This window comes from Camelina sativa, chromosome 10 (assembly GCF_030686135.1).
Source record: "Camelina sativa cultivar CO46 ecotype springtype chromosome 10, ASM3068613v1".
NCBI lineage: Eukaryota > Viridiplantae > Streptophyta > Magnoliopsida > Brassicales > Brassicaceae > Camelina > Camelina sativa.
The window spans coordinates 27,192,202-27,219,695 of record NC_141889.1 but is presented as its reverse complement, the minus strand read 5'-3'; the positions used below and the strand labels follow the sequence as shown (position 1 = coordinate 27,219,695).

Below are 27,494 nucleotides of genomic sequence, written 5' to 3'. Positions count from 1 at the left end.
TGCATTGTTTATACTCTAACTTTAGCATTTTTAGGTCATTTACATTAGGAATTTGACTTTAGACCATTTAGGGTGTTGCATTCTTGCATTTGCACATTTTGGATGAAAACAAGTGCTTTAGAGCCTAAAATGGGGAGAAACAAGGTCAAACCCGTGCATGTGCCCGAAGGAGCTATTGAGCAGGAAGAACAGTCCGAACCCCAACCCGATCGAGGAAGATTCAAGAGAAGGAAGAACAACCTGAGGACCTACCCGAGGAGTTACCCGAACATATCCTCGTGCACCCCATCGAACAGACCGAGGAGTATATGCAGAAATGAACATGAGAGTGTTTTAACAAGATTTTAGAGATTCATTGTCTAAGGAATATTTGCTTGAGGCATGTAAGACATCTATATTGGTCAGGAAGCCTTAGGAGTCGATTACCCTATCCTTAGGAGCTTTCGTATTTTGATTGTTTACATTTTTATTCATCACTCGATCCCTTACCCGAACTGGTACTCGATCACCAGCTTCGTGTAACCCCTCGAGCTGTTCATATTCATCTTGCTTACTCGATCACCCCACCCGATCATATACTCGAATGCTTGCATTGAGTGCTTAGGTCATGTGGTTCTTGTTTATTTGCTTTCTTTTATTTATTTTAGGATTGTTAGATCAAAACCATTTCTTGTCTGGCTTGATTTGCACAGTACTGATCATATCTTATCTGCTAGCATAATAACCATTTGGATTGATAACCCTTTGTACTACAACTGCATAGGGAATTGATACCCTGGGTGAAAATCCTGTTATCAATTTGGCGTCGTTGCCATTTGGTTGAATTTTATTTGCTACATTTCAGATTTCAGCACTCTCTAGATCAAGTTCTATTATCAACTTTGGTTTGGTACAGACTTGTTTACTTTCGTGTCTGTTTGTTTTACATTTCAGGAACAACCCGAGCACCCACCCGACCCGTCACTTGATCACCTGGATCGGGTAGACCTTCATGTACTCACTCGGTAATTGATTGTACATGCAAACACGATCTAAGGGTAGCCAACACTTAAGTCCATTCATCAACCACATCTACAGACCAAGGCTTATCCGTCAACAACAAGTCCAGCACCCACAACCAACAACAATTGAGGAGACAATGAATAATCAGAATGGTCAACCAGCTCCTCAAGAGAGGACCCATATAGGGGCAGGAGATGCACCTTCTACTCATACTCAAGTACATGGCATTGTGCCACCTGCTGTTCAGAACAACAACTTTGAGATCAAGAGTAGTCTCATCCAGATGATACAAAGCAACAAATTTCAAGGATTGTCAATGGAGGACCCATTGGACCATATGGATGAGTTTGATAGGCTCTGTAGCCTCACCAAGATAAATGGAGTTAGTGAAGATGGATTCAAACTCCGGCTTTTCCCATTTCATTGGGAGACAAGGCACACATCTGAGAGAAATCACTCCCCAAGGAATCCATCACCACTTGGGAAGCATGCAAGAAGGCATTTCTATCCAAATTCTTCTCCAAGGCTGCGAAATGACATCTCTAGCTTTGTTCAAAAAAATAATGAGACGTTCAGTGAAGCTTGGGAACGTTTCAAGGGATACACAAGCAGATGCCCTCATCATGGTTTCAGCAATGCATCATTGCTAAGTACACTATATCGAGGTGTAGTCCCTAAGATCCGGATGTTGCTGGACACCGCAATCAATGGTAACTTCCTCAACAAGGATGTAGACGAAGGTTGGGACCTAGTGGAGAACTTGGCTCAATCTGATTTCCATTACAATGAGGAGTATGATCGCACTGTGCGATCTACTGGAGACGATGATGCCAAATACAAGAGAGATATGAAAGCTCTCAATGACAAGTTGGATAGACTCCTCAACCAGCAGCAGCACGTCCATGCCATCTCAGAGGAAGATCCGTTTCTGCAACAAGATGGGGAGACTGCTCAGATAGAGGACATGAACTACATCAACAACCAAGGAGATTACAACAAGGGGTACAACAACTTTAAACCAAACCCGAATCTGTCATACCGTAACCCGAATGTTGCAAATGCCCAAGACCAAATCTACCCATCAGCAGTCCAAGGGAACCAGGTTCAGCAAAAGCCGCTTGTTTAATACAATCAAGGCTATGCTCCTAAGCAGCAGTACTCTAGCAATTACCACCAACCAATTGCACCACCTGGATTCCAACCACAACAAGGACCACAAAACCAATCACAAGACGCGGACCTTAGAGGATTACTTCAGCAAATGATACAGAGTCAAGCATCGACTGCCATGGACAATGCGAAATGCTTTGCGGAAATGAGCAATAAGATTGATTCTGGATATGATGACCTGAATGCCAAGTATGATTCTCTCAACACTAAGATTAGATACCTAGAAGGCCAACATAACACTCAACCTCCTCCAAAACTCAACCAGCTCCCAGATAAAGCTGTTCAGAACCCAAAGGATTATGCCACTGCCCAAGCCATCTTTCTTGATGATGATTATGAGGACTACCTCACTGAGGACATCGATATTCAAGATGGGGAGGATATGGATCATCATTGGCGGAATGAGTACCAGTACTACATATCCGAGCATGAACCCGAGCCTATACCCGAGGAGACTGATCGAGTTGATGATCGAGCACTGTTTCGAGAATCACAAAACGATGAACCACCCGAAGCTGAACCCGAGGAGACACCCGATGATGGTGATCGGATGATACATCAGATAGATATTCAGATGACAGATCAACCTCAACTGCCTGTAGCAGATGAAGGGGAATTAGAGAAAAGGTTCAATGCTACTCTTGACATCCACATAGAGGCACTTGCGGAGTGTATGGCCAAGCGAAAAGCTCCACCTCCTTTTCTCTTGCCACCACACGAACTTCAAGAGGAAATCACCAAGGAGGCAGCTCAGTTGGAGATTGAAGTTAAGGAAGCTGTCAAGGAGATTGGGAATGCAATATTGAGGAGTGGAGTGTGCTTAGATCTTGAACTGTGAATCGAGGAGAAATTGGAGGATCCCGGCTCTTTCACTTTGCCGTGTTCGATAGGACTTTGAATTTTTGACAAATGCTTGTGTGATTTGGGAGCTTCAGACAGCATCATGCCACTGTCAGTTGCCAACAAGATAGGTTTTAGCAGTTTTAAACCAAGTAGTTTGTATTTGGTTCTAGCTGATAGAACAATCAGACATCCCATTGGTATCCTGGAGAACTTGCCTCTCAGGATTGGAAGAGTGGAAGTCCCTACTGATTTCATGATCCTCGATATGGATAAGGAACCAGACGATCCACTGATCCTAGGAAGACCATTCTTGGCAACAGTAGGAGCAGTGATTTACGTGAAACAAGGCAATATCAGAATTGAGCATGGAGAGCATTTCATGATGGAGTTTGGCATCAGGAAAGGAATTAAAAGGCCAACCATTGATGGTCAAGCCTTCTCCACCAAGACAAAGCAAAGAAGAGTCAAGCATCTCAGAAAAGTCAACACTACATTTGTTGTGGAACCAGATCAAGACCAGGAAGATTGGTTGAGCCAGTATGTTCCAGTGGAGAGGATTGCAGAACCTCTCCCTCCTTATACCCATGCTTAAAAGAGCATGAAGAGTCAAGCTTAGTGACTTAAAACAAGCTCACTTGGGAGGAAGTCCCAAAGGTACCTTTATTTTATTTTAATTCTTATTTATTTATTTTATCTTATTTTCTATTTTTGCATATTTACATATATATATATATATTTTATATTGAAATAAAAAAATAAAAAGAGAAAAAAGAAATTTTGCGGAACTCGAGGCTCCACCCAAATCCGTACACGATGCGCCTGATCGTGTTCCTACTCGGGTGGCGAGTGGAGTCCGAATTCCACAACCCCAAGCCCACTCTTGGCAAAGCCCAAATTGAAAACCCTAGCGGCAGCCCTTCCTATTTAAGAAGACCAATCCCTCTTCCCCAAGACAAAATCGATAAGTGCTAAAAACTTTTAAACTTCCTTCTTCTTACTTCTTCTCTCTCTCTCAAACACGAGTGTTCTAAGATTTTCGAGAACTAACCCTATTGATCTCGAGTTTAGCTTTTCTTTCTTTTTAAGGCTTTTATCAATGGCACCAAAGATGAAAACCTACCAAAAGAAGGGAAGCAGATCAACCTCCGCCGCTGCAAGAACCGGAGGTGATGCAGTCGAACCTCGTGAATCCCAAGGAAGAGGAGACGTTCCATATTCCCAACCGTTGGCTGGACGTATCGCATTCCCACCCGACCATCCACCCTAGCCAGCACTCGAGCACCCGATCGGGTAGATACCCGTGTTCTCTCTCCCGATCCAATTGCAGTTGCAATCCGCCGATCTCCTCAACGTAGGAACCTGTCTACGTCTGAGCGAACCGTTACTGACCCGATGGAGGTCGATTCAGATGTAGGAGGAGGAGAACCGGAGGAGGACCAATCGTTACGACTGTGAAGCAGAGCCACAGTTGCAAGAGGGAAGAGACCAGCCTCTAAAAAGGCTGAGAAAGTAGCTGAGAGAGCAGCGGAAGAATAAGATCACGATACCAAGGGTGAAAGCCCTGACAATGATGAGGAGCAGCAAGAACGCACCAAGATAGCATGTAGGAGGCTGAAGTAGAGAGAAGTGGAGACTCCAGCCAAGCTATTCAAGGTCCTCCGCAAGATGAGCTTCGTAGGAACCCGCTACCCCCACCGTGAGACGATGAAACAGTTGGGGATCATTAGAGATGTCGAGTTCCTTTTCGACATGTGCCACCTGGGCAAGATGATGTGAACCAACCTTGAAGCCTATGAGGAGGAGACGGTTCACTTCCTCTCCACGCTACGGTTACACTTCTTCGAGGACCACCCAACCCTACTACCCGATGGGGGGATCGGGTTCATCACTTTCTCCGTGCGCAACAAGGAGTACCGACTAACCTTCAATGAGTTGGAGACGCTGTATGGGTTCAAGGCCGGTAGTGGAGAGAATATGGAGGTGAGCAGGGAGGAGATGAAGTCCCTATGGCTGACAATAGGAGACAAACTTCCATACAAGTCTACAAGCTCTAAATCCGCTCAAATAAGGAGCCCGTTTTGAAGTACTTTCAAAAGTCTCTAGCTTGCACTTTATTCGCTAGGAAGGAGACTGGGAATGTGAATGATCATGAGCTCCATCTGCTAGACATAGCCTTGTGTGGATTTTTAGACAATGCTAGGGATGGTACACCGCTGGTAGGGGATGCTGTGGACACTGGAATGGTCTTTGTGCTGCTCGATCAGTTCCTCTACCTTAAGTCTTGGGCGATGAAAACATAGAGAAGAGAGGGAGCTGGAGAGATCTCCATAGGAGTATTGGTCACACCAATTTTGGTGGCCTGCGATGTGCCCTTGAAGGGAGTTGTACATGAGCCGAGATGGTTGGACATCGACTACCTCACATTGGCGAGATACTTGGCTTATGAGAAGCCAAATGACATGTTGCTCTTCAAGTTCAATCATCCTGCAGTGGGGGCTACCAAGATGATCCTACCCAACGTCGTGTGCACCAAAATCCGGCTAGGGGATAACATAGACTTCGCACCACCTTTGGAGGAGCTGTACAACCCGGAGGAGGCATCCAAAGCTGAAGAGAGACAGCTGACTGGGCAAGGACAAGGAGACAACTCGGAGGAGTATGATTTTGAGGACTATGTTTGCTCTCAAAAGCAACCCGTTCGAGTGAGAGAAGCTCACAAGAGGATCGAATGGCTAAAGAGGATGAACAAGTTCCTGGGCAGGAAAGTGAAGGACCTTACCGGCTCGGTGAAGGTAATGGGAAGTCAGATCAAGGAGCTGCAAGATAAGGCAAGCTGTACCTCAGCCCCCACTTCAGCTTATGCGCCCACATGGATGGGGAGAAGCGGACCACTAGGAGGGATCCGAGGATTAGCACCTCCAGAGCCTCACGGAGCGTCATCTTACGAGCCCCAACCAAAGGAGGATGTAACCAGACCCGACAGATCGCGGAGAAGCCACTCAGATGCCTATCCGACGCCTAACCCAATGGGGTACACGATGCCTTACCCGATGACACCATCGGGCACACATTCGGGTGAGCACACGGGTCCTCTCCCTCAGACATACCAGATGCCCTATCTGATGCTCTACTCGATGCACCCTGCAAGCGGCTACACGGGTGACCTTCCTGGACCTTTCCCACCCTACCCATCCTACTACCCAATGTCGTACCCGATGGGCTACGTGATGTCTTACCCGATCAACCCCTCGGATGCTGGTCCGAGCAAGTCGTCCGTGCACATCACCGAGCTCTTTGAGGAGCGAATTTTGGCACCTACTGAAGCCGTGACGACCTTGGTTACACATTGGCAAGCATGGAAGCTGTTACAACCTCCTTCTTCACCAACCCATGAGGTACCACAATCATCCAACCCTTTGTAAATAACATTGCATTTAGTTTTATTTCCTTTTGTGTGATTCTTGGATTCTTTTTCAGACATTTGAACTATTCAAAGCCAATGTCAATCCCACTGTCTGCGAATGATTGATTTACATGAATGTAATCTTGCATGTCTTTAATCAGATATGTGTCAGTTCGTTCTCTATCAGAACGTCTGTTTTACATTATTTGGTGGTGACTTGTTTCATCAGCAACACATATGTCACGAAGTGGACGTAACCATGAACAAGGTTCTGTTTCGAATTCACTTACTGAGACAATGAGTGAAAACAGACAAGTAATTAACCCATGAACTGACACTTTCACCATTTTTTGCCAGATTGATTGCTCTTAGAATCGTAATCCTGTTTCCATTGGCCTTTATTAGTTGTATAAGTACTAAGAAAAAGTATTGTTATCTTTGTGATCTTGACTTGAATCTAGAATCATAATAATGTTTCCAGCGGACTTAGTGAATTACGTTATGTAGTCTATATATAGTTAGCCTTGAACTTGTGAATTGTGATCTTGCATTCATGGAGTTATCTGATTTTGGAGAACTTCTAGAACATCTGGCGGCTGAGACTGGTTTATAAACGCTTCTTCTGGTTCAAAGCCTAAAACGGCCAATTGAATGAGTCTTGAGTATATAAAAATCTATACAATTCTTAACACTTTTTTTTTTGTTATAAACTTCTTGCAGTAATTATTAACATTCGTCTATTGTTCTTGAACTCAACTTTCCATCAAGATCTGTCAGGACATCATCTGTTTGTATTTAGAAGCCTTGTGTATATATGAATGCTGGAAAACAGAACAGATTAAAAATTCAATTATATGACACAAATTATACAGCAGATCAGAATGAGACGACCAATGAAAAAATTAGACATCATTTAATAGGGTTTTTGAGGCAAAACCTGAAATGAAGGATCGATCAATGGGGCATACAAAAATCACATCATACAGTACTGTGTCCTAGTTCTTTGGAGTCCCGCCCGTATATAAGATGCTCGTTCCCGCAAGTTTGGTTTTGACGTTATGGATTATGATGGTTTTGAATATTTGAATGTGTGTGTAGTGACTACTGAGGTAACATGACAAATCAGATAAGCAGAAATGATTCGATTAAAATATTAATTTGAAAGTTACTAATTAAAGTCACTCTCATCGTCGGCTAGCCGGGTTGCGCGCAAATGCTCAGTAGATTTTGGTTTGTTGGTCACTCGTATGGTTTTAAATTTGGGCTTATATTAATTAATATACATGGTTGACTTGAAAATAAAACTTCTAGTAAATTAATATTGTAAAAATTAATAAACACTATAAATTAATAATTTTTGCTGATTTCGAATCGAATCAGTGTAAAAAATACCAAAATTTAATAAAATAATAAGAAAATAATTTTTTGGAATATCTATGTAAAAGATGATTCTAATATATATATATATATATATATGATATAATAATATGCATTAAAATTATGGATTTTCTCTTAAGGCTCATAACTATAAAACAATTGTTATATTGTATTTTTAAACTACAATAATATAAAATAATCTATAACATATCATAAAATTGCTTAACTTTTTCAAAGTTTTTGAATTTCTAGGTAAGCATCATTTTCATTTTGATAGTTTTATAGGTTATTAAAATACGACAAATAATATTGTTATTCATAAATTTGAATCTATGTATGTAATGTGTATAAGTGAATTTGTTTATAGTATTTGTAATTTATCGTTACTAATTTTTTCTAAATATTACAAATTCAATTGTAAAACCATAAAATTTTTAATATTTGAAAGTCTAATTTGATAAAATTGTCTCAATTCATAATATTTAAGAATTTAAAAAATAAATACATCTATAAATTAATAATTATTAATTTACATTATATATTATTTACACTATAAATTAATAATTATTTATTTATATATAAATTAATATCACTATAAATTAATAAAATATCATGGTCTCAACGTTATTAATTTATAGAGGTTTTACTGTGTGTATTTTTAGTTCTAATTACAAAAATATCATTCGACATATTCCATTGCCACTGTTCATAATCTGCTCGATAACACTTTACATCCAAGATCAAAGATATTCTTCATCATATGATATAAGAAATATATTTGTAATATTAGCGAATAATCATAATAAGTTTACAATTTTACATATATTGATATCGATATAAACTTGTTTTTAATCTATTTTTAATGATACTAATTTTTTTTTTCAACCTAAACATTAATTAAAAAGAAACTCCAAGATTGGTTGCCCAAGCTGGAGGAGAGTTGTTTACAAAAAGCGTTTCCGACGAAAGCAATCTAGAAGAACGCGCTAAACAATTAGTCTTATTATTTGACGACCTTGGAATTTTGGAAAGGGTGAAAGGAGGCAGGGAGGCACTAAGCACCTGGAACTCATCAAGAAACGTAGAGAAGGCCGGCCACTCTTCTGGAGCTTGCACCATTGAAAATACCTCTGCAGAATCCGTCTTGAACCTTTGACACGCAATGCCTCTGGAAAGAACACACTCCATCGCCCATAATAATGCTTCCATCTCCGAATGCAGGGGGGACACACTTCAGCGTTGACATCTTGCACCCAAAACCAAGGTCTGATTCTCACCATCACCACACCACCAGCCTAAACCAGAATATTGGTCCGTAGATTTCCACGAACCATCAACTTGACACCGAATTATCATCTCCGGACCTTGCAAAGGTTCCGTCAAACCAGGCCCACTCCTTGTTGCTAATTGGGCTTCCTCCCACCACAATTGTTCTTTTAAAGCCTGATTAACAATATCTAATAGCTCTGATTGTAACCCTTGAAAAACTTTTTTATTCCTATCCTTCCATATAAACCAAACCAACCACGGTATCGAACTGTGTGTCGCTCCTAAAGCCATAGGACCTAACCCTAGATTTGAATAGATCGAACCAAAAGGGAACTTGTATGAGTGTAATCCATCATAAATCTTTTCCCACACCTTAGAGGAACTAGGGCACTCAAATAAAGCATGATTAATAGACTCTGCCACTAGGTCACATCTCTTACATATCGTATCACAATTAACTCCCCGGGAAGCTAATCGCACCGTCACCGGAAGAGAGCCAGAAGCGATCTGCCAGAAAAAGTGTTTAATTTTTGACGATACCGGAAGATTCCATGCCTGATACCTCAGGACATTACAATTTGGACCAAATTCCACTTCCGCCTTCATAGCGTGAGCTACCTTATAACCTGACTTAACCGAATACCAACCCGATTTTGTATAATGCCACACCAATTGATCAGGTTTTACAAATTTGCTAATATGCAAACTCCTAATAATTTGAATATCCTCCGGATCCATATATTCCTGAAGGATAGGTAAATGCCACTCTTTAGTATGTGGATTAATCAAATGATTTACCATTAGATTTGGGTGTAGAAGTCTACCCCTACCATTTGCAGGTCAAGGATACTGATCGGGAATCCAAGGATCCCGCCAAACCGAAATGTTGGACCCTGACCCAACCGACCATCAAGCACCTTTTTCCACTAAACTTTTGGTTGAAAAAATGCTTCTCCACCCAAAATAGGGTGAATAAGGTTTTTTGGCCATCAATGGATGATTGTTCCTAAAGTATCGACCTCTAAACACTTGAGCAAATAAAGAATTCAGAAACTATATTAAACGCCAATACTGTTTAGCCAGTAGAGCATCATTGAAAGTCTCCAATTCCCGAAATCCCAATCCTCCCGCTGATTTATCCCTACACATTTTATCCCAAGCCACCCAGTGGAGCCCCCTGTCGTTCCCATCAGAGCTCCACCAGAAATTTGAAATTGCACTCGTCATTTTGGTCGATAGACCCTGAGGGATTTTGAAACAAGACATAACATGCGTCGGAAGAGCCAAAGCCACCGACTTGAGTAAGACTTCCTTCCCTCCCTTTGATAAAAACTTGGCTGTCCAACCGTTCACCCGATCATTTAACCTATCTCGCACATAATCAAAAACTTGTACTCTTGATCCGCCGAGACTCTCAGGAATTCCCAAGTATGAGCTCATACCCCCTTCCTTGGAAATCCCAATAACAGATTTTACCTTGTCCTTGACTTCCGGGGTCACCTTCTTACCAAACATAATAGAAGACTTGTCCAAATTTACCTCCTGAACAGAAGCTTTACCATAGTTTCCTATGATATTCATGACTGTTGAACATTGTTCTTCATCCGCTTTACAGAAAAACAGACTATCATATGCAAAAAGAAAATGAGAAATAGGGGGCGAATCATGTGCAATCTTAATACCCGAAATTTTCTCCTCCCTCTCCGCCTTTTTGATATTAGCTATCAAAACCTCAGTACAAAGAATAAACAAATAAGGAGATAAAGGATCCCCCTGCCTCAACCCCCGCTTTGGTAAAATGGATCCACGGGGTTGACCATTAAGCAACACTTGATAGGAAACCGAGCTCACACACCACATTATCCAAGAAATCCATTTTGAATCAAATCCTAACCTAATTAAGACCGCCTTCAAGAAATCCCATTCAACACGATCATAGGCCTTACTCATATCCGTCTTGAAGGCCAAAAAATCCGCATTGCACATCCTATTGGTCTGTAAGCCATGAAACATCTCCTGGGCCACCAGAATATTATCCGTAATTAACCGACCAGAAACAAAGGCCGATTGTGTTTCAGAAATAATAGATGGCAAAATCTTCTTTAACCAGAAACAAAGAATTTTCGAAATTATCTTATAACTCACATTGCACAAACTAATAGGCCTGAATTCTGCCATTCTTTTTGGTGTTTCAACCTTTGGGATCAAATAAATATTAGTTTCATTAATTCTGGGATCAAACATGCCAGTCCGAAAGAAATCCCTAACCAGAGCAACCAAGTCCCCTTTTAAATGAGGCCAGACCCTCTGAAAAAAAGGGCTGTCATCCCGTCTGGTCCCTTCTAGAAACATTAAGACCGCCTTCTAGTAACCTAATTAAGACCGCCTTCTAGAAACATTACCTTGTGAAGCATCATCCTCAGCATCGGACCCACCCTTATCCGTTTCCATTTGACCATCATCAATATTAACAACTGAATCCTCAACCAGACCCGGTGCCTCACCCTCCTGAAATTCCCCATCCTCAAGAAGATCATCAGAACTCATCGATAAACCAGCCTCATTCTCACCACCATGCATACCATTAACATCAACCATGAGTGAGTCTTTCTCCTTCACCACCATGGCCTCAGCGGGAGGGATGACTGACTCAAAAGAAACACCAGGCTGCGGAACAAGATTTTTCTTCACCTGATACATAGGTTTCGGCCAAGCAGGACCACTTCCCTTTCTAGGTGGCTGTGTACGTGACTGATGGACCATGAAGATACCCTGCCCCTCTCGAGCCTCTGCCTGTTGCCCGTAGCTCATTTGCTGACCCATTACTCCATGATTTTTAGCCTGGTATCTGGAACCATTTTTTGAACTCTCACCAGTACGCACCTGTTGTTGGTCCCTTTCTCGAGTTGTTTCTGAATTAAAATCCAGAGCTCGCTTAGCAACCTTCCTCGGCTTCTCCCAACCACCCTCAAAATGTTGAACATTCGATTTCAGTAATGGCTGATTCCATGACCCACCTCTCTTATCCACACCTTCTCCCTGACCACGACCCCCCTCCCCTTTACTTAGCTCACGACATACCTTCTGATCATGTGTAAGCCTATAGCAATGGCTACAAAAACCGAGTAGCTTCTCATACTCCAGTGAGACCACCACCTCATCTCCAGTGTTAAACGGGACCACCAAATGAAAGATCAAAGGAGTAAAGCCATTAATAGTCAAAAGAAAACTACCAGTTTCCTCATCGACTTCACGAAGGATTCCTATCTTCTTCCCAATAGCTTGTAGGGTTGCAATTTCCCAAAAATGCATAGGAATCCCAGTAGCCTTCACCCAGAAGTTAATAGCAGATGGGTAAGTATCTGAAATGATAGGTTCCCACCTGACCAAGGCTTACATCCAATTATCAAAGTGATAAGGACCGTTCCTCAACACCCCTTGAAGATCCTCCTCAGTTTCAAAGTTAAACTGAAAGGTATCCTGACCAAAATCCGCACCTTCAACCCTCTCTTCAAGCTTCCATATCTTTGTCAGATTAGCCACTAAGGACTCCATTCGTTGAATCGAAGGATTCATCAATCTCCCAATGAGAGTTAGAGAAAACTGCTGAATGCGATGTGCCATCAGAAATTTTCACCGTCTCAGTTCGAACTAATGCAGCCTTTCCTTTGTTGAGGTTCAATTGAGCCATGATAACCCTACAAGAACCCGAAGCACAATGAGAACCCTTTGAAATAACCGAAGCTTTACAAGCAGACAACTCGCGAGGAAAGAAAACTCTACTGGTATTGTCCAGAGAGACTGAAAGAAACGAGATGAAACTATCGAGCACCACCCAGAACCAAATAAATACCAATTGATTATAAGTAGAATTCACAATCACGAATAAATGTCGAATCCTTGACCCCCTCATCAAATCGCGAAACCAGAGTATACAGAATATTTTCTTACCCAGAACTTCGTGAAGCCAAATCCCACTCTTTCCATAAGCAAAACCAAATCGCCCAATACATCCCCAATCTGGTCCCATAACGACCCGATCAATTTCCAAGGAAGTTGAATCTCTCACAATCTGTATTATCCTCCAGACCCCCGATCTTGGTCCTTGGAAAGCGAGATCCCACACTCTCCAAATCCCATATTCCTGATTCACCAGATCGTGATCGTAAATCTCCAGTCCATAGAACCAAAACCCGACCAGAAAACCACCAATCCCCATATCAATTTCCGCCGCCGAGAAACATTTAAGAACCAAACCTAATCGCCATCACAAAGAAATTACGATTAATGATACTAATTTATGAAACAAAGTAGTTATTTATAAAAATTATAAATTATTTAAGACTATTTGGTGATAAATAGTAAATGGAAATGGTAATGATACTAATTTATGACATCCATTTACTATTTATCACCAAATAGTCTTAAATAATTTATAATTTTTATAGATAACTACTTTGTTTTTTTTTTTTTTTTTTTGTCTTCAAATAGAACCAAAATGGGAAGGTTTGAACAGAGGAAAAGAAAAAACATAGAAACAGAGAAACAACAACATTATAACGCCTCACCCCTCACTTGATCATGAAGCCAAGAAGGCCCTCCAAGTGAAAGATAAGACTGAAACCGACCAGCTCTTGTAACGCTTGTGGCAATCGCCATTGCTACCTTGTTGGCAGTAGTTGCAACCGAGTAACATCTCCAGGCAGAGAACTTAGACAACATCATATGTATTTCATTCAATATCAGATGAAACCGAGGCCAAACCGACGGATTATTAACAGCCTCACTGACCATATAATTATCCATGACAAACTCTACCTTAGGTATTTGCAGAATTGAGACCGCTTCACTTGCCCACAGGAAGGTTCTCAAAGCCGCAAGGAACCGTGAGTCTGGAGCTGTAAGTGCATCTCTAGCATGATAGAGTACCTGTCCTTGAGAATCTCTCATGATCCAAGATCCACCCGACAACCTGGATCTTGTTCTCCATGAAGAACCAATATTGCACTTGACAAAACCCATTGGAGGCTTACACCACTTGATCTCCAATTTGCTCTGCCTTACACTTCGGGGATGATCTGCATAAGAAGGTAGAGCCTGAACAGCAAACCATTGAGAAGAGTTGTCCTGCGCAGTGAGCACCATATGTCGAAGATCACCATGTTTCCCTTGAAAGACCAAAGTGTTGCGATGTTTCCAAATTCCCCAAAGCAACCAAGGTATAGCATAACGTATCTCCTCAGGGATTGTATCATTTTGGATCAGAGACCATAGGTGTTCCCAGTTTTTATCCACATCTACCGGGGAGAAACCACCATTTGGAATTGGGACATTCGCCAGAGCGAAGGCTTGACGAGCTACCGGACAGTCAAATAACAGGTGACATATAGTTTCTGCTTGAAAACCACAGCTCGGGCACCGAATATCTCCTCCACAACCTCGCGATGCTAGACGTTCAGTTACCGCAAGAGCACCTGAGAGCAGTCGCCACAAGAAAGTTTTAATTTTGGGAGTTGTCTTTATCTTCCATACATTCACTTTGAGCTCATTCCTATGATTCACAACTGCATCAGTAGGTTTGTATATTGATGGAAGTGTTTGTTTCAACCAATAACCACTCTTAACATAGTAGGAGCCCGACTTAGAATATGGCCATATATGACGATCCCGGCTTCCAACCTTGATAGGCATTGCTAAGATTTCATTTGCATCATCCGGGGGGAATAAAGCCTTCACTTTCTCCCTATCCCACTGAGACTGATTAGATATCCGAAGCTCAGACACACGCAGATTGACTTGAAAAAAGGTTTGCGATCTAAAGGGTGCTCTGGGATGCTTGTCACAAACCCACTTGTCTAGCCAAACCATGGTATCACATCCATCCCCAATGGTCTTCATTAAACCTTGTTTAAGTAACTCACGCCCATGTAATATGCTTCTCCACGCGTAGTACGGTCTCGAACCAGAGCCACATTCAAGGAATGAAGACTACGAAAGTATCTGCTTTTATAGAATCTCCCAATCAGAGACTCAGGGTTATTCAGAATCCTCCATGCTTGTTTAGCTAACAAGGCCTGGTTAAAATCCCCAAGATCCCTAAACCCTAAACCACCTTCTGATTTGGATTTACACATTTTCTTCCACGCAACCCACGCAATCTTCCTCTTCCCCTGACAATTGCTCCACCAAAACTCACACATGGCACTTGTGAGCTTCCTGCAAAGGTTCTTACTCAATCTAAAACACGACATGGCATAAACCGGAAGTGCCATCGCCACCGCCTTCAAAAGGACTTCTTTTCCTCCCAAGGACAAAGATTTCGCAAACCATCCTTGAAAACGAGATTGTAACTTATCACCGATGAACCCCAGAAGTGCTTGCTTTGATCCACTGAAACATTCCGGTAACCCCAAATATGAACCTGTGCCACCTTCTTCAAAAATTTTCAACGTTTGCTTGACCATCACCTTAACCTCCTCAGGTGTCTTCTTCCCAAAAGTGACTACAGATTTGGTGAAATTGATTACTTGCCCAGACGCCTTCCCATACAGGTGAAGACAGTGAATAATCTCCTCACACTCCTCTTTAATGGCTCGACTAATGAATAAACTATCATCAGCAAAAAGTAAGTGTTGTATCACTGGACAGGAATCATTGAAACTGAACCCCGTTAAGCTTCCTTGAATCTCACTGCGGTGCATCACATGGACTAGAGCCTCCGCGCACAAGATGAAAATGAAAGGAGAAAGTGGGTCTCCCTGTCGGATTCCACGACCCGGTTTGATGAATCCATAGTCACACCCATTGATGAGCACAGAAAATGTAACAGATCGAACACAAACCATTATCCAACGAATCCATAGACTATGGAATCCCATCTTGATGAAAAGATGCTCCAGGAAGTCCCACTCAACTCTATCGTACGCCTTCGACAAATCTGTCTTGATGGCAATGAAACTCTCATTAAACTTTGCATTCGTCTGGAGAGCATAAACAATCTCGTGTGCGATCAGAATATTGTCAGATATCAACCGCCCTGCTACAAAAGCGCCTTGTGTTTCTGAGACTAAACCCTGTAAGCGTCGTTTGAGACGTGTGCAAAGGACTTTTGACACAATCTTATAAAGAACAGAGCACAAGCTTATTGGTCGCATATCCGACATAAGGTTGGCATTTGGCTTCTTGGGGATCAAACACAGCTGAGTGTGATTCCAGTCTTGCGGTAAAGAACCAGTGTTGAAAAACCCTTGAACCTCCTTGGTGATATCTTGGCCAACAATTGCCCAGTATTTACGGAAGAAAGCACCAGTCCAGCCATCAGCACCCCGAGCACTATCCCCTTTGATGTTAAAAGCCGCCTGTTTAATCTCCTGATCCGTGATTGGAGCCACTAGTAAAGAGTTCATATCTTCAGTCACGCGTGGTTCCATACCTTCCAAGAGATCAGTATATCCAGATGGGTTAGAGGTTTTAAAAAGCTCAGAAAAATATTCTGCCGCCACAGTACCTTTAGAGCCCTCCTCAAAACATTCAGCACCATTCTTATCAACCAGTGATATCAGTCGGTTCGTTAACCTCTTATACTTGACACTGCCATGGAAGTAGGCAGTATTCTTATCACCAGCCTGAAGCCAGGATTCTCGACTCTTAAGTCTCCAATACACCTCCTCCTCACGATAGGCTACCGCTAAAGCCCATTTTATCCGGCTTAATTTCTGGAAATTAGGGTGCAGCTTAGTTGATTCCTCTTCCAAAACTTTCCTAAGCAACTGAATCTGCAGTGAAGAATTCATCAGATTACTGTGTTTCCAACATGACAAAGCACAACGACATTTGGCTAAGTTCCCTGTCACTGAGCTCCTGGAGCTCCGATTCCCCACTCTCCAATGTTCTTTGATGATATCCTCAGTTTCCGGCTTATTGATCAAGCGTTTATCAAAGATAAACCTCCCCTTGTAACTTGTGTCATCTCCAACCAATCTAGTGAAAATTGGTCTATGATCAGAACCCAAGAGATCCAAGTATTCAGTATTCACCCGAGGGAACAGAGTAAACCACTCCCTATTACCAAAACTCCTGTCCAACCTACACTGGACCCAGACGTTGTCTCTTCTACCACCCCATGACAACCGTTTCCCAAAGCTTAGAATCTCTTTAACTTTGCATGTTCTTGCCATCGTACGGAATGGATAAAAGGAGCTATCTGGTCTCCTAGGACCTCCAGCTTTTCAGAATTGTCCATAATCTCATTAAAGTCACCAGTGAGCATCCAAGCTTCATCTCGTTGAATCCCTATCCGCATTAGTCTCTCCCAGACCTCCTGGCTTAGATGGCGAGCAGGGTCTCCATATACAAATGTGATGAAGAAAATAAGATCTCCCTTAATGATTTTAGTATCAATCATTCTCGAATCAGAATGCAAAACCTCGACCACATACATGTCTTCCAAAATAAAGCTAGTCCTCCACTAAGCCCATTTGGATCGACGATATGCACTTGGTCATACCCCAACCACTCTTTAACTCCTACTACGTGTTCACTGGAGTTTTAAGTCTCCAGAAGGAACAAAAAGTTAGGAAAATGCTCACGACGCATTTCCTTCAGACGTCGAACTGTCGAGGAGCTCCTCATTCCTTGACAGTTCCAACATGTTACACTCATTGAGAATTGGGTGGTTTCTGGAAAACCACCAAACCCCTTTGTTTGTCAGACATATGTAGACTACTCGCTCCTTCCCTCAAGACCTCATTGTCAGCATTGGTTGCACCTACAATCGAAATTCCATCGTCATTCAGTGCTGGATCTCTCTTCATTAGCTTGGGGAGAACCTCATGTTCACCCTCTGCTTTTCTTTTAGACATTGCATTCCTATGTAGCTCTCCTTCCGTTGCCTCCAAAACCAAACCATGTGCTTTCTGATTTCCGTTGTTGGTAGTGTTGGCTTTCCTACTCCAGGATCCAAACTTCTCTGGCCCTGATTCCTTCTCGGTGTCACATTATCCCCAACGGTATCTGTAACCCCTATACTGAAACCATCCGCAGCCGCTGCTTCCAGTTCACAGATACCTTGCCTAGGCAGTACATCATGCTTCAATCTAGGCTCCTCCTCCATACGACTCTGCAAGTATTTCTCATGATCTCCGCTTGCCGCATTTGGTGTATTAAGGTTGTTGACATCATGGTTATCAGTAATCAGGTTAGCCCTATCATTCTGAAGAAACTCAAAAACTGGACGTTGCTCTTTATGCAGACTGTGAGTGAGCACAGGGGGAGGCTCAAGCCGTAGCAGTGAATTTTGAGCTCGTGTGTCCTTAGCAATAGACTCCAGAGTCATGCGCAAGACCTGCTCACCAGCTGCTCATGAGGCCTGGATCACCCGAGTACAAGTATTTTTTCATCTTTGATAAAACATTTGGAGCCACAACGTTTGATTCTGAGAGAAACCTTGGGGTGCTGGCTGAGAGAGGAGAGGGATTACTGCTCCTCGCCAGATCCTCTGGAAACGGTGATCTCGTGTAGAACTTCGGCTCCCCACTTCAGGGAAAGTAGCTTGAGTAGCATTCGAGTTTTGCTCCAAGGTATCCTTCCGGAGGTAAGGGCAAAGATGCTTTTCATGTGTGAGGCGTAAACAGTGGAAACAACTTTTCCGAACCCGCTCATATTCAATACCAACCGTAGCTAAAACACCCTTAGGAAGTTGGACAGATTTGGATTTAACCAGGGGGTTGGCAACATCAAAAATTACCTTTGCTCGTACGAAAGCATTGTATTGAGATCTCTCTTGGTCAAAAGCTATCTCCTTAACTTGGCCTATTCTACCAGCGATGGCCTCAATAGTCTTAGTTGAAAGGAACTTCGGTGAGATATTGCTTATTCTGATCCACACGGGGACTGTGGAGAGATAAGACTCTGGTGGGTTCTCCATCCAACGCTCCATGATCATCCCCCATTCATCAAAAGTCCAAAAGCCGGTTTTCAAAACTCTTTCCAGATCGCTTTCCAGTTGAAAGATGAACTGAAAAGTGTCTCTAGATAGTGCTATTCCCCTAACTCTTTCATACACTCCCCACACTCAAGGCATCTTCATAATCATCTTCCCCATTTTCTGACAAATAGGGTTTAGTAATCTTCCCAGGACACTCAGACGACATTCCACCGCTGCTCCAAAATCACCCTCTTCCGTAAGTATGATAGGACTCTCATCTGCAATTGACATCGTCTCCATAGCTTTCCCCAAAATCGCTTCCATTAGCAGTAGAAAAATACCAAGATCTGTTCCGAATACCCTCGTTCGAAAAAAGACGAAGCACAAGAGCGGCGGAGAGGCGGAAAGGGTTAAAGAATTTGAAATTGGGAAGTAAAGATCTTGGTAATATTCGTCGAATATCCATAGAAACGGAAAGATTTGGTGTATCTTGTGAAATCCCGATATTTTCTCGAGACGATTAAACCCTACTCCGGTAGAAAGGTTCGTTTGCCGGCTAGATAACCCATCAATATTGGGATAATGAAAGACTCTCACCGAAAAAGAGAGTCCTAAGCTCGAAGACATTTTTTTTTGTATCTTTATAAATCCAATAACTACTTTGTTTATATGTTAAATATTATAGTATCATGATAATTGCACATCCTATGTCTTTGATAGTTAGATGCATAATTATTCAGTTAAACGAGTTATCATATCCTACAATCTTATTATATAAACTTTAGTTTTCAAAATTAGTAATTCATATAGTCGCGACATGTGTCAAATATATCGATAATATTTTGACATGTATGAAAATGATTACAATTAATATTTTTAAAAATATATAAAACAAAAGTAATCTATTATATCACTAATTCTAATAGGAAAGTTATCTATTAAGTTATTAATTTCAATAGGAAAATATGTGCAATTAATAAGGAAAATATTTGTAATTTATTTGCAATTATTATTTATTATAATCATATAGTAAAAAAAATATATACAGAAAAATGATTAAAGTGTGAAAAGGTTTAATGTATTAAAATTAGTGACTAAAAACTTTGTTTTAACATATTTGTAAATTATAAGAAACTAAAAATTTAAGCAATTTAATAAATATAAAAAAATAGTTCATATATGTATATAAAAAATAATACTATCTCTAATTTTAAATTACTAATTCTATAAGAATTCTTCCCTTTCTAAACCACATTTATCCTTATTTTTAGTTCTAATTACAAAAATGTCATTCAACATATACTAGTGACACTGTTCATAATTTGCTCGATAACACTATATATGCAAGATGGAAGATACTACTCATCATATGATATAGTAAATATATTTTGTAATTTTGTGTATAAAGTAGACGGCTTGACCAATGATGTTTTCTTCCTTGGATGAGTTGTTGGTTATTCTATCTTTCATGGTCAACATGTTTGATCTCATTCACAACCAATAATCAATGATCATAATTAAAAAAAAAAACTCTGAAGCTTACTATCTGATCAAGAATTTGATATCGTGAATGAATTATCCATGATTAGCTATCAAGAAAATTTTAAAACTTTATATTTATTTACCTACAAGAGTTTGTTTTGAAAAAGTTGACATAAAAGAAGTACTATGGTCAGTTGAGATGGAAATATTTTTTATTTTATACATCAAATAAAGAGGTATGTGTGATTCATACATGTTAATCATTTAACAATAAAAACATTAATTTAAATTTACTTTGTTAATTTTTAAATTTATGCAAATATTTGTTGTTACAATGACAAAATAAGGGGATATTTTTCAATTTGGCTTGGTTATTTTCGGTTTATATGTTCTAAACCGGTTACATTTAGCCAACAAATATCGACTTTGATCAAAAGAATAAAAAAATTATTTGCAATACCGGAGAATTAGTCGGTTCAGTTTATAAAAGAAAAAGAAATAAGAAAAACCAGTTTCGATATATCAATTTGGCTCGGTTTAGTTCGGTTTATATTTAATGATTCCTCTCAAGCTCTCTCTCACCTTTGCTCCTCTCCGCAGTCTCGAGTCTCGACGTTTGCCGTCGGTGGGAATTTTCAGATGAGAGCCGTAATCGAAAGAGCTTCTCTATCATCTTCCTCCGTCACGGTTAGTTACACTCCTTCTTTAGATCCCCCCTCCCCAAATTTCCCATTTATTTTGTTTGAATTTGGTTAATCGAATCGTGCGTGTCGCTTGGGTTTAAATCGGGATTCGTGAATCAAATACACAGATTTTAACGCCGATTACAAAATTATATCTTATTAATTTGTATGGATACGTCGAACATGAGATTCTTTACCTAATGCAGAGAGACGGAACCAGAAGAGGAAGAAGAAGAAGCACGATGTGCATCTTTAACTGGTAACAATAGAAAAAGCCCAGCCCAGCCCAAACCAGAGTCCGTTATTGTGTTTTTATATAAATAAAAAGTAACTAGGGTTATTTGAAATTATTTATTGCTTGCTGCTCTCTCAAGTCTCAAACTCTTCCCGGACAAATATACCATAAACCGCTCTAAAAGCTTGTTTTCATCTTCTCCAATGGCCAAAGCTAAATCTTTGGGTTTGTTGTTTTGGTTTCTCTGAGCACTATGTATCTTTTATACCCTCGCCTACTCTTGTCTGAAGAGGTTTTTTTTTGGCTGCTCTTGTTGTTAGGTAAGCGAAAGCTGGAAGATGATTTGGGGACCAAACGCATTCTCAAGAAACATAAGAAAAAATCCAAGAACAAGGTTTAACCTAAGATTCTGCGGATTCCTCTTGTTCTTTGCACGTACTGTCTTCTAATGTCTTACTTATGTAAACAGGACACAACCAAAGAATCTACTGATAGTCTCAAGCAGGTTGAGTTGTTAGAGCCAAAGTCTGATCAGGCTAATGTGATTTCAACGAAGGTATAATTTTTGTAAATATTGTACTGTTTGTTGCACAATTTCATGTTCCATCAAGCAATTTGAGTCTTTTTTCTCCTTAAAGTTGTGCTAACACCTTCATGGCTGTTCAATTCAGGAAGCTGCCGTAAGAAAAAAGACTCTCTTCGTTGACAATCTCCCTTGCGAAACTAAAATACCAAATATGTAAGTAAACAACACTCTTTTTTAATTTCTTATTCCCTCCTCAGAGCAAGTTTTTCCAGGACTGATATTTATATCATCAATTTTTACAGCATCGATTTCTTTAAAAATGTTGGACAAGTTGTTCGTGTTCGACTTGTTGTAGACTACATGTTTAAGCTTGTGGGCTGTGCCTTTGTTGAGTTTCCTTCTGCTGACGAAGCAGAGAAGGTGAGAAGTAGTTTTCATAGTAATGATGGAAAAAGTTATTTAAATAGTCATTTGAAACGTGGTTTATACTTGTGATACAAGTTGTTATTGGTAACTACGATTGCTGACTCCATCTTTTATACTCTAGGCGCTGGAAAAGAAGAACGGTGAATATTTGCAAGATAATAAGATTGTTCTTGATGTGGCTGATAAGGGAGCTACATACCTTCCACCCAAGTAAATTGATTTATGTTATTCAGATTTCTTACCGTAACACTGGTTGTGTAACTTATTGCTAGAGTTTTAAGACCATTACAGAAGACTAACGCTTTTCTTTTTGTTAATTGGGTATTGCATGGATCACAAGGTTTGGTAAGGGATTTAGCTATTTGCATATTGAGTTTGTTATTAAGAGCACATTTAGTCAACTTTTTTGTATACATGTAGAGATCACAAGAGTTTTTTGATATTTCAGGTATGAAGAAGACCTTCGACAAGAAAGCCTTCCGATAGAAGAAGAAGATGAGACACCCAATTTTGTTGAGGTACCTGTTCTTATTTATCTTCAAAACATCTCAAAAGAAACGCACAGCATTTAATAATAATTGTTGCCACAAAGTCTAAAAGATGACTTATTCTGCGGATGAATCCTTAGATTGGGTAATTTTTGTTGTTATTAAATTCAGGAAGTACTCTTTGTTGCCAATCTCTCTCCCCAAACTAAAGTATCAGATATGTAAGTAGCTCCGTAAATTTCCACTTTCGTTCTCGGAGCAAGTTTTTCATAGACTGATATTTTGTCCTCCACTTTTACAAGTTCCGATTTCTTCAATTATGTTGGAGGAGTTGTTAGTGTTCGACTTATTGTAAACAATGAGGGTAAGCATGTGGGCTATGGATTTGTTGAGTTTGCTTCTGCTAAAGAAGCAAAGAAGGTGAGGTAGTTTTTGTAGTAATGATAAAGTAATCTGAAAAGTAGTGTATACTTGTGATGAAAAATATACTAGTTATTGGAAAGTGTGGTAGCTGATTAAATATGTTAAACTGTAGGCGCTGGAAAAGAAGAATGGTGAATATCTACGATCGTAAGATTTTTCTTAACGTGTCTAAGACAGCTCCATACCCTCCACGACCCAAGTAAATTAATTTTCCGTGTTAATTATGGGGTTTTACTTCTGTAACACTGGTTATAACTTATTGTTAGACTTTTGATGCCATACAGAAGACTAACACTAATACTTTTGTTAACTAGGTACAACTCTGCAGAGAAGCTTTGGTAAGGGATTTAACTCTTTGCTTCTTGAGTTTGTTATCAAGAGCACATTGGGTGATGTTTTTGGTATACATTACATGGAGATATCACTAGCGTTTTTGATATTTCAGTTATGAAGACTACCTTCGACGAGGAAGCCTTCTGATAGAAGAAGATGGGGCAGTCGAAAGACTATATGAAACTCCCGATTTTGTTGAGGTACGTGTTCTTCTTATCTCCAAAATATGTCAGGCTCAGAAGAAAAGCTTAGCTTCTAATAACATAACTTGCCACAAAGTAGAAAGATAACTAATTCGGGGGATGAATCTTTAGATGAGGCTACCTTTTGTTATTATGCAATTGAAGTCCCTTTTCTCCTTTAAGTATGGCTAACAACACCTTTGGCTGTTAAATTCAGGCAGTTTCCGTAAGAAAAAAGCTACTTTTTGTTGCCCATCTCTCTCGCAAAACTGAAATATCACATATGTAAGTAGCACCTTTAATTCCCTCTTTCCTTCTTCGAGCAAGTTCTTCATGGCTATTATTTTACCCTCCACTTTTATTATTTTAACAGCATCGATCTCTTTAAAGATGTTGGAGAAGTTGTTCATGGTTCGACTTATTGTAAAACCACAATGGCAAGCATATGGGCTGTGGCTTTGTTGAGTTTGCTTCTGCTAACGAAGCAAAAGAGGTGAGAGCAGTTTATAGTAATAATGAAAAGTATTTTAGTAATCATTTAAAAAGTAGTTATTTGAAAGTACGATTGCTGATTAAATATTCTATATTGTAGGCGCTGGAAAAGAAAGAACGGTGAATACTTGCACAAATGCAAGATTTTTCTTGAAGCGGCCGAGATAGCTCCATACCGTCCACCCAAGTAAATTGATTTTCCATGTTATGGAGATTTGTTTATGTAACTCTGGTTGTAACTTATTTGCTAGAGTTTGTATGCCATTACAAAAGACTAACGTTATTTATTTTTTGTTGATTAGGTATTGCATAGATCACAAGGTTTGGTAAGGGATTTAACTATTTGCATCTTAAATTTGTTTATCAAGAGCACATAGGGTGAAGTTTTTGGTATACTTAAAGGGTTTTTGATAATTCAGGTATGAAGACTACCTTCGACGAGAAAGCCTTCTGATAGAAGACGAGGCAGTGGAAGGACTTGATGAAACTCCTGCTTTTGTTGAGGTACATGTTCTTACTATCTTCAAAATATGTCATAACTGTTCCCACAAATTTAGAAGATGACATATTCTGGGGATGAATCTACGTTTTGTTGTGATGTAATATGAGTCATTTTCTTTTTGGAGTTGTGCTAACACCACTGACTGTTAAATTCAGGAGGTTGCTGTAAATAAAAAGACGCTCTTTTTTGCCAATCTCTCTCACGAAACTATAATATCACATATGTAAGTAGCACCTTTAATTTGCTCTTTATTTCTTGGAGAGAGTTTTTCGTGAATGGTTTCTTTATCCTCCATTTTTATAGCATCGATTTCTTCAAAGATGTTGGAGAAGTTTGTCGTGCTCGACTTATTGTAAACCACATGGGTGAGCATGTGGGCTGTGGCTTTGTTGAGTTTGCTTCAACTGACAAAGCAAAGAAGGTAAGAGTAGTATATAGTAATGATGAAAAGTAGTATCAAGTAGTCATCTGAAAACTAGTGTATACTTATGATGAAATTTGCACAAGCAGTTTATTTTGGAAGTAGGATTGCTGATTAATTCTTTTTATACTGTAGGCGCTGCAAAAAAAGAACGGTAAAACTTTGTGCCATCATAAGATATATCTTGACGTGGCTGAGCTAGCTCCATACCCTCTCCGACCCAAGTAAACTAATTTTCCATTTGGAGATTTGTTATTTTCTATAGTTTTGATGTCATTACAGTAGGGCTAACGCTATTATTTTTTGTTAATTAGGTACAACCTTGCAGAAAGGCTTTGGTAAGGAATTTAACTATTTGTCTTATGAGTTTTATTTATTTATTTATTTATTTAAAATATATAACAAGAGCGCATATTGGGTGAAGTTTCTGGTATGCTTGGAGAGAGAGATCATAACGGTTTTTGATTTTCCAGGTGCGAACGAGAAAGCCTTCTGAAGAAAAATAAGAAGAAAGAGAAGGCACGTAAGAAGTTCGAGTTCTGCGGTAAAAAGATTACCTTCTCTTACGACGACGACTGATGGAAGAAGATGAATCTCTTTGGTGTGTTAAACTTGTGACTACAATGCAACTTATTTTAATTACTTTCTTATGTTCTTTTTGTGTGAAAAGCTTTGTTGTTAATCCATGATCTGCCTTGTGTATGTGATTTGGTTGTTAAGACAGTAGTGTGCCGAGGTACACAAACAAATTTACTTTCCTCATATTTGGTCTCAACTTGATTAGGTAGAACAGTTTTTCATATCTTTCACCAAAGTGAAAAAGGAGAAGTTGCATGTAGGTAACTCGGCACAGTAAAAGTATCATATACTTAAAAATTACCATGAAAATTATATGTAAATTCAAATTATATTTGTCTTAGACACGAACTACTTTACCCAATTAGATCTGCCAAATCTGTAATTAGTAGTCAGACAAGAAAAATGCAGTCTCGTGTAATTATATAGAACCCTCTCTCTCGTACAGAGACTTCAAAGCAATGTTTAAGAAGGGCCTTTAGGGTTTTGGCTTCGAGCAAAGAGGAAAAAAAAACTCCGCAACCGAGAGAGAAAGGAGCGTCGTGTGAGATCGGAATCAATGGAGTCTACAATCTCGTTGAAGACCAAAGGAAAAGGGAAAGGATCAAAGGGAGCTTCGTCTTCCGATGACAAATCCAAATTTGATTTCGTCAAGGAATGGAGCAATTGGTCATTGAAAAAGGCCAAAGTCGCGACTCACTATGGCTTCATCCCTCTCATCATCATCATCGGCATGAACTCCGATCCCAAACCTAATCTCTTCCAGCTCCTTAGCCCTGTCTGATCCAAATCCGAATCGAATCCGATCATTTCCTGGTTTGGCTTTATTATATCTATCTACGCGTGTTTCTTCGATTCGCCGAATCTTCTTTTATTCAGTAGCTAGTTTCGAATACTTCCTCTACTCTATGGTTCTGTATTGACTCAGTTTTTTAGCTTATGATATATTGTGAAATCGAATCTGGGAATTTTAATAAGTAATGACCGAAACAAATGCTCTAAAGATTTGAAGTTTTTTGTATCATCATAGTGTTGGAATGTCTTGTATCATTTGTACAACATGTGTTATATGAGGTCGATCTTGAGGTTTCAATGCAACACAAGCCAAACCTATTTGCAACATCTCCACCATTTCTTCTTGTATACCCATTTGCCTCATTAGCTCAGTATCGAATACTTCTCCTGTCCACTCTTCCCACACCACCGACCTTATCCAGCTCGCCAAGTCCATGTTTTCCTCATCGTCGTCTTGTGATAGCGAACTCGCTGGAGATTTCCCTGTTAGGAGCTCTAGTAACACCACCCCGAAGCTGTATACATCTGAGAACTGTGTGGACTTCCTTGTGTCTGTTATCTCAGGTGCGTGGTAACCGGAAGAACGTAAGTTAGTCTGAGGGAGAGATCTCATGATGGGTGTTAAGCCGAGATCACAGATGCAGCCGTTGCATTGCGAGTCGATGAAGATATTGGAGGTTTTGATGTTGCCATGGACAAACCTCCCGTCGTCTGCTTCATGGATAATAGCCAACCCTCTTGCTGCACCTATGGCGATTCTTAACCGAGACTCCCAGTCTAAAGGTACTCGGTTCTCTCCTTTATCTCCTGCAAATGTTGAGTTCAGAGGCAGACCAGAGGAATATAGGACCAAGGACGATAACAGAGATAACTACTTACCGTGCAGCATCTCGAATAGGTTTCCTTTACTGTAGTAGCTGTAGACAGCGAGCTTATCGTTT

General features: G+C 40.2%; 2 protein-coding genes, 1 non-coding gene and 2 pseudogenes across 5 annotated transcripts; 2 read left to right on the top strand and 3 right to left on the bottom strand.

Annotated features, from left to right (window-relative positions):
* Positions 1-1,525: 1,525 nt before the first annotated feature.
* Positions 1,526-1,632, bottom strand: LOC147937465 (small nucleolar RNA R71). The gene has a single exon (XR_015569707.1). It is a non-coding gene; the product is annotated as a small nucleolar RNA R71 (small nucleolar RNA).
* A 7,396-nt stretch (positions 1,633-9,028) lies between these two features.
* Positions 9,029-9,802, bottom strand: LOC147937464 (uncharacterized). Its single transcript, XM_087468816.1, has 2 exons — positions 9,399-9,802; positions 9,029-9,293 (listed from the first exon to the last, which is right to left on the bottom strand). The coding sequence occupies exons 1-2, from the start codon at positions 9,800-9,802 to the stop codon at positions 9,029-9,031; spliced, it is 669 nt and encodes a 222-aa protein (XP_087324942.1).
* Positions 9,803-21,541: 11,739 nt separating this feature from the next.
* On the top strand, positions 21,542-25,944 carry LOC147937463 (serine/arginine (SR)-type shuttling mRNA binding protein-like; annotated as a pseudogene). The gene is made up of 23 exons (XR_015568072.1): positions 21,542-21,614; positions 21,710-21,783; positions 21,859-21,945; positions 22,061-22,128; positions 22,218-22,335; positions 22,463-22,551; positions 22,636-22,686; positions 22,790-22,859; positions 23,001-23,050; positions 23,132-23,249; positions 23,365-23,451; positions 23,567-23,590; positions 23,698-23,785; positions 23,985-24,052; positions 24,141-24,289; positions 24,372-24,446; positions 24,562-24,585; positions 24,679-24,763; positions 24,917-24,984; positions 25,065-25,182; positions 25,318-25,406; positions 25,497-25,520; positions 25,656-25,944. The product of XR_015568072.1 is annotated as a serine/arginine (SR)-type shuttling mRNA binding protein-like (transcript).
* A 312-nt stretch (positions 25,945-26,256) lies between these two features.
* LOC147937462 (probably inactive receptor-like protein kinase At5g41680) lies at positions 26,257-27,488 on the bottom strand. Its single transcript, XM_087468181.1, has 2 exons — positions 27,433-27,488; positions 26,257-27,360 (listed from the first exon to the last, which is right to left on the bottom strand). Exons 1-2 carry the CDS (start codon positions 27,440-27,442, stop codon positions 26,783-26,785), a joined length of 588 nt encoding a protein of 195 aa, XP_087324307.1. The 5' UTR covers positions 27,443-27,488; the 3' UTR covers positions 26,257-26,782.
* LOC109126764 (mitochondrial import receptor subunit TOM7-1 pseudogene) lies at positions 26,318-26,782 on the top strand (annotated as a pseudogene). Its single transcript, XR_015567998.1, has one exon. The product of XR_015567998.1 is annotated as a mitochondrial import receptor subunit TOM7-1 pseudogene (transcript).
* Positions 27,489-27,494: the final 6 nt, after the last annotated feature.